Below are 7,903 nucleotides of genomic sequence, written 5' to 3'. Positions count from 1 at the left end.
CCTAATTTATTAAAAGATAAAAAATCATACCTGTTCGAAGCCGCCTAGTAGATCCGAAGTGTCCATAGCTGACGTAACAGGTAAAGTGAGTAATGTTTTTCCAGCCAATCCAGCTAAAGTTCGCACGAGACTTGATTTTCCACTTCCAGTACCTCCAACCTGAATAAAACTTTATTATAAAAAAATCGAACGTGTGTGAAGTTAACCATAGATTTGGAAATGAAAAATTTTCTTAATCATTTTCTATAATGTAATGAATTAATCTGTACGGCTTTTGGGTTCGTTAGATTTATTAAAAATCAATAATCAACAATAATAGGCGGTTAGGGGTAACCTCAGGTATAGATGTAGCTCGAATATTAATAGCAATGAAGTGATCATAACCTGATCCAAGCTGCGCGAAGTATCTGTCACGTATCATGGAACACAGAATTACAAATTGGTGGGCAAAAATGATAACGGCAGTACAGACAATCGATGAACAGCAACTGCAACACTTCTCATGTACTCATTAGGAAAAAAATCAGGATACCAACCATCAGAAATATGCTTCATGATTGAGATTTAAATGGTAGGAAGGTAGGAAGGAAGAGGAAAACCACTGATTAGTAAAAGGAACCAGAACATCGGATTAAATTTTCGCGCAATGTTTAGACACCCTAACATCTCTACAGACTGGTCAGGTGGTAAGGTATCTTTACTTGTGAGACGGTAAGCCATATGTATGGTTAAAGAGAAAGCTGCATCTAAAAAAACTGAGACCTATAAAGAACTGTAAAGCATAATGGTAGATCATGTGATGGTGTCGGGGTTGTATTTAGTTGCTCGACTAAGATCTTTACACTTGATTGAAGGAATAATGGATAAACTATTTTTCAGACTCTATCAAGATAACGATCCAAAATAATGTATAATTATTCTTATGTAGTGAGAATCTCAAACCTCCAAACCCTAGACATAAATCCCACCCAAATATTGTGGAACTATTTACATGCCAAGGTTAGGAAACATGAAATTTCCAGTAAAACCTGAGATTAAGGGCGCTTTGCTGGAAGAGACAAAAATCCGCCTAGTATTTGTAAGAAATTGGGGTAGTCAATACCTAACCAATCCAAAAGTAGTGGTGTCCGAATTAACCTTGGAGACACAGTATTAAATAAGGGTTTACTTCTTAGCCCAGCATCACAAATATGACACAAATAAGAAAATTACCCAGCTTTTGTAATAACCTCCTTCTCAACTTTTCAATTTCCTTTTAATTAATGTCATAATCCATTTGAAGACTCATTATTTCTGTTAACATGGAAATTTAGGTTATCGGGTATAAATAATTGACAGACAAATTATTCCTCAAGTTCCGCGCTTCCGATCTTCGGGGAATACCTCAGCAACTCTGACGTAATTAGCTAAACTAAAGTTTTCGTGTTCGCATTGCGACACTAGTTTGTAATAAAACATTCTTTTTGGCATGAAATAATTATTCCTAGTTTGGTACAGTAAAATTGCATTGTCATTACATTTTTTGGAGACATTTCACATAAAAAGATTAAGAAAATTTTCACTTTTATTTTTCATTCTTAAATCTATGGCTGAATGTATGGTGAAATAAAACTTACCAGAATAGCTAGCCAATTCATTTTAACACAATAACATAAATCCCTCAAATTTTTCATTTGACCTCTCAACACCAATAAATTCGAATCTTTTTCAGATAAATTAAAATTGAAAATTTCGCGGTTCATCCATGTATCACCAATAAAAATCTTATCAAAGGTAACATAAACAATTCCATGTTCTAAATTTGGATTTGTTTTAAAAAAAGATTGGAATAACTCTCTCATTAAATTTCTATCTTCTTCTTTTCGTAATCTATTCGCGTAAATCAAATTAATAAATTTCTCGGGTTCGAATTTTCCGGTTTCTTTAAAATCTTCAGTTATAATTTCGCACCATCTAGTTAAATCCCTTAAGTTATATTCCCAAGGGCCGCCTAAGTGTCCAAATAAATGTCTGTTTAATACTTTTGCTAATTCAGTATTAAACCTAACCATGGTTTCTATTAATATTTCCTCAATTTGGGGAAATTGCGATTTTAGAATTATTTGATAATCATTTAAAGTGAGCGATTCAACGTAAACTTGTGTAAAACGATTCAAAAATGATTTTGGGAGACCTCTTCTAGATCCACCTTGTCTTATTGGATTTTGACATCCAAAAAATTTCGTTCCTTCTTTTACAACAAAAGTTTTTCCTAATTCGGGGATAAAAATCTCTCCTCTATGATCTAAACAAGCATTTAAACCTTCCAGTACTGATTGGGAAGCCAAATTTAATTCGTCCAATAAAACCCAATGACCTTTCTTTAAAGCTTGAAGTAAGGGTCCATCTCTCCAAGAAAATTGGCCACTTTTTCCACCTTCCACGGGTAAATCAGCACCAAATAAATCAGAAATGTCAGTTTGATCTGATAAATTAACTCGATAAAGTTTATTTTGTGTTGCATTTGCTAAAGCTGTTACTAAACTAGTTTTTCCAACACCGGGACTACCTTCCAATAATATCGGTTTATTTAATTGCATCCCTCTAACAACTCTTAACGCGTTATAAAACGTTGTTGGTGCTTGAAAAGAAAAATATGTTTCCGGAGTTTCAGCGAATCCGATTTGAATCGAAAATGGGCCAATTTTAAATTGATCATCATCGTTGATATTTACATTAGTTTTTAAGTCAGGTTTAATATTATATTTTTTTAATGTGTTTAATAAAAATTGTCGTGATTTTGATTTAATATTTGCAATAACATCTTTGTTTTCAATATTAAGAACACCTGAACCTATACTATCTAAAATTGTTATGTAAGCTCCATTTAAATATAAATCTTTAATCGATATTTTATTTGAACAAGCGTTTATAAAGTTCACCCAGGTTAAAACGTCACGAATTGTTAATGAAAATCTAAAAAAAAATAATAAAGGTATTAAAAGAAATAAAAAAAATAATTTGGGTGTAGTAAAACCTCGATATAACAGAATATAATATAAATAATTTTAATGCACATCAATTCGGATATTTATACCAAGGACGGTAGAATCTAAGAGGTGCACCGCTCAAAGGCCCGTTCGTGACGTCACATATACTACTATTTCACGCTTTGAATTAGCAAATGCTTAGTTTATTCAATTCGTGTTGTTAGTTTGAGAGGGGTTTAGCAGTCTTGAGAGACGTTGGGCTAAACCTGAATATTTCTAGTTCTATGTCTAGTGTTAGTTCTAGTTTTACACTAGCACTGTTAGTAGGATAGATAATATTAATAGTGACTTAAAAATATTTTGTACGTTATATCCGAAGTTCGTTATAACGAGATCTGCTATATCAAGGTTATACTATATTAATAAAAATACGAACTGTTTTCCTATATCTTCTTTTTGAAACCAATCAATAAAATCCATGATTAGCTCTCCAAAACCAATATTATAAGTTTCTAAAACGTTGGTTTTCACATTATGATTGATTATGTTAATAAAATCTTGCCGATTTGAGCAGGGTTCGCTCCAAATTTCGGTGAATCGATTTCGTAAAGCCGGGGAAAGTTCCTTCTTTCCATAATCACCGCCCGGATTCATCGTTCCGATGAAATAGAAATCGCGATGGGCAATTATCAATTCGGAATTGGCTTGATTGTTGATATCGATTCCCTTTTCGGCTAATAGCAGCGATCTTTCTGGTTCTAGAAGCGAATTTAATCGTTCTAAAACGCTATCATCGGCTAAAGATATTTCGTCCGTTAAAAATAAACATCCTTCTTTCATTGCTTCGATTAAGGGTCCGTCGATCCATTCGAATAATTTATTAACATCGTCGGTGTGATCTCTTACTGGTCTTAATCCGCCGATAAAATCACTACTTTCCGTGTGCATATGGCAATTTATTGTCATTAATTTTTGGTTGTTAATTCGGGCGATTACATCGCAAATGGTCGTTTTTCCACATCCGGTTTCTCCGACTATTAAAACGGGTTCATAAAATTGTAAAGCTTTTGAAACTAAAACTGCCATTTGACGCATATTATACGTCCAAACTATGTTATTGTATTTTTCGTTATTTTCGTAAAGCTTTTTTAAGATTTCTTTCGTTACAGTTGAAGTTTTATCTGATAATGTGAATAAATTATTTGGGATAACATCTCGTTTTAAATACTTTTTTAACACCTCAATAATTTCTAATTTTTCCTCTAATTTTCTCACTTTTCCAGCTAGTACTAAATAACCTTCATCAGCTAAATGTTGATCCCAATCGTATAATTTATCCGATTTTTCGGCCAATCTATACCGCTCACCCCACCTAAATAAATCTCTTAACGTTATAAAACCATATTTTCCAGCGAAAGCAGCCGAACCTCTTCTTCTTGTTTGTAAATCTTTCATAACATTTATTATCTTTTTAGCGTAAGATGGAGCTAAAGAACAACGTTGTTGTAAAATCGTTTCTAATTCGGCGGCGGGAATCTCATTAAAATGTAATTCGACGAATCTATTTCTGAAAGCTCGTGATAACATTTTCCTTCCGCCGTAAGTACCTGGTGGATTTTGTGTTGCAAATAGCATAAATTTATGGTGAGCTTTTACAACTTGTTGGGTTTCGGGTATAAATAGTTCACGGTTGTCGTCTAAAACCCGATTTAAAGCTTCCAGGACATCTGAAGGGGCTAAATTTAACTCGTCTAGTATTATCCAGTGACCGTTTCGCATCGCCTCTACCAAAACACCCTCTCTGAACACCAATTTACCGGAAACATCCGCAACATACGAACCGATATACTCTTGCAAGTCGGTGTGTTCGTGGTTGTTGATTCTAACGCATTTATTTCCGCTTGATTTCGCTAAATACCCGATTAAACTAGTTTTACCAACCGATGTATCACCTTGTAATAAAATGGGGAGTTGCCCGATTGAAACAATTCGAGTTAAATCTTTTAAATTTTTTCTAACTGATGGTGTTAAAATGTAATTTTCGGGGACTTCCACTTCTAAATCCCCTTGACTTATCCAATATCCCTCAAATTGTAAAAAATTGTAAGTTTCTCTTTGTGAAATCGGTTTTGGAATTGGTTGTTTTATAACGCTTTTTAATTGATTTTCTGAGCCCACGATGTACTTGGAGATCATTCTTTCGACGATTTTGTAAGAAGATAAATCGAGTTGGGTCAAAAAACTTAAACAAAAAGCTTCGTAGAGACTTCTTAAAACGGTCCCACACGGATTTTTAGAGCCTATCATTAAAGCTCTGCAAAGGGAACGTAAAGAAAAATGTGGTTTATGTCCTAATCCATCGCATAAAATCATTTGAGCTTCTTTACGAACTTTCGAATAAAATTTAACGATATTTTCGGTTTTAGTACTTGTTGATAAAGTTTCTAAGTAACTATTTACTAACATAAGAAGATCTTTTTCGTCAGTTAATTCATCGACGAATAGTTCGGTAAATCGATTTCTTAATCCGGCGGGTAAATTTTTTTTCCCCACATCAGTTGACGGATTCATACATGCGAATAAAGTGAAATTATCATGTCGTTTAATTGGTTTTTTATCGCCCCTCTCTAATAAACTAATCGAGCTATGTTTTCCTTCTAAAAGACCCGACAAACAATCCAACGTTTCAACGGAAGCTAAATTAATTTCGTCTAATAACACCCAATAACCATTTTCTATAGCTTTCACTAAACTACCTTCAACGAAAGTAAACGCTAAAGCGTTTTTATGTTTAAGTTGTTGTTCTAATTTTTCAATTTTTTTCATAAAATTGTCCCATTTTATTTTAATATCATCGTTTAAATTCGATTTCTTATTCTTTTTTGTGTGTTTTCTTTTAGACCCCGTATTTATTTGTTCGCCGTTTTCAAACTTTTTTAGCGCTGATTTACAACAAGTTTTCATTAAAACAACTAAATCGTTATAGCGTTCTTTGCTAAAACAGTGATTAATATGACCCAAAAACTTTTCATTTTCATTCGCGTTGTAAAAGGAATGAAATAAATTTTCAAATTCACTCTTTACCGGTCCAATTATAAATTTAATTTCCGTCGGTTTAAACCCACCGAATAAATCTGACGAATCCGATTGTTGATTCATGTTAATTACAATTAATTTTTGACCTAACATTCGTGCTAAATATTGAACGGTTGATGTTTTACCGGTTCCGGTTTCTCCTACTAATAAAACTGGTTCGTTTGCTGATATACAACACATTATTCGTTCTAATAAGCACGATGCCATTCTTGTGAAACAAAAATTAACTTTTCGTTCGGTTAAGTTATTGATGACTTTAAGCTTTGCTCGCCCGCAATTAATCGATTTTGTTGAAACGTTTAAATTCGGTTTGTATTGATTAAAAAAATAATTAACTTTCTCTGTTATAATTCCTAATTCAGAACAAATCGATTGAGCCAATTTATTTCTATCGTCAATGTTGGAATATGAATAACAAAACACGTCTAAAGCATCTTGAAGTAGTTTTAAACCGCTGGTTGGGCTCGTTACATCAAAATTAACAACAGCTCTCGAACACCATTTAAATAAATCTCTCGTTGTTATACAGCGACAATTTCTATCGGTTGAATTCAAATTAACGTTATCGTTTAAATATTTAAAAATATTAATAATTCTAGTTGAAATTGTTTTTAAGGTTGGATGCAAAGTTTTTATGATGTATTCTAATTCCTCTAAACTTAAAGGTTGGATATTTATGTTTAATAAATGTTTTTCTAATAAAACTGTTGATGGTGTTGTTATTCGTTGGTAACCGGAAACGCTTGGTAGTAATCGTTGAGTGACAAATAATTGAAATCCTTGCTTAATTGGTACATAATCTCTGTACCCGGGTACTGTTAAGTAACCATTCTCTAACAAACCGCTTAACAATGATGCTATATCGATACTAGCGGAATCAATGTCTTCTAATAATAACCAACTACCGTCCATAACGGCCTAAATAAATAAAAAAATAATAAAAAATCGTTTGTTACATCAAAATCTGGAAAGTTGTTAATTGTAGACGAGGAACAATGAGTTTTTTCTTAAATTCTGAGTCTAACAAGTCAACTTTGCAGATGTGGATAGTATTAAATTTTTCCTGAAACTATTAAAATTGTTGTTTAACCTTCCATTATTTATTTACATTATTTACTGTTTTTGTATTAAATCACTAGAAAAAACATTAAACCTAGAATTAGAAACATTCGGGTTTAGCAGAACATTTCTCAAGACGTCTAAATCTGAATGTTTCTAGTTCTAGGCCTAGTATTGTTTCTAGTGATTACATGAAGACAATTATATAAGAGCCAAGAACGTACTTTGTACGCCTTGCGTTTTGGATCATTGTCTTGGTAGAATCGTTAGTCGCTTCCAAGAGATAGTTTAGCCACGTTATGAGGTAAACTGGTTTTTAAAACATTGAGATACGCATTTTGAACGGTTTTCTTCTCGCCTTTCTACCGTGTAAATTAGCATTATGGAGCATGTTTCTGATGGCTGATCCACTAGCTTTTTTCCCTAGTTCATTCTCAGCAATAATGGCCAGCTTTGGTGCGCTAAGAAATGGATCCGCTTTCATTTTTCTTATTAAATATCGTTCAATCAATTCAATAAAAATTTTATTATGAGCGCCCTTTCGCTTGTTTGCCACCCGATTGTGGATAATGAAACGCTTTATTATATTGTGCACCGTAGAATGGCTTCTGTCTATAATTTTTGCAATTTCTTGTACTGATTTTCCTTCCTGGAAATGTTTGAACTAATTTTCTAATTTCAATAGTTGTTTGGCCTTTTTGTCTAGACATTTCGAATAAAAAGCTAGATTTCCACGGGAATAATACAAAAAAATTAATAGGGAATTCCCCCTTATCTAT

At 33.1% G+C, this 7,903-nt stretch overlaps 1 protein-coding gene across 1 annotated transcript in view; it reads right to left on the bottom strand.

Annotated features, from left to right (window-relative positions):
* The window catches only part of LOC111427790 (midasin), a 44,979-nt gene that overhangs the window by 35,049 nt on the left and 2,027 nt on the right, over positions 1–7,903 (bottom strand). The window contains exons 5-7 of the mRNA XM_071196646.1: positions 3,406–6,983; positions 1,617–2,955; positions 31–159 (exon numbers count right to left, since the gene is read on the bottom strand). Of these exons, the coding sequence (XP_071052747.1) occupies positions 31–159; positions 1,617–2,955; positions 3,406–6,983 (5,046 nt within the window). The remainder of the gene's footprint in view (positions 1–30; positions 160–1,616; positions 2,956–3,405; positions 6,984–7,903) is intronic.

The sequence above is a fragment of the Onthophagus taurus genome, chromosome 6 (genome assembly GCF_036711975.1).
Source record: "Onthophagus taurus isolate NC chromosome 6, IU_Otau_3.0, whole genome shotgun sequence".
Taxonomy (NCBI): Eukaryota; Metazoa; Arthropoda; class Insecta; order Coleoptera; family Scarabaeidae; genus Onthophagus; species Onthophagus taurus.
This window is presented reverse-complemented; position numbering and strand designations above follow the sequence as displayed.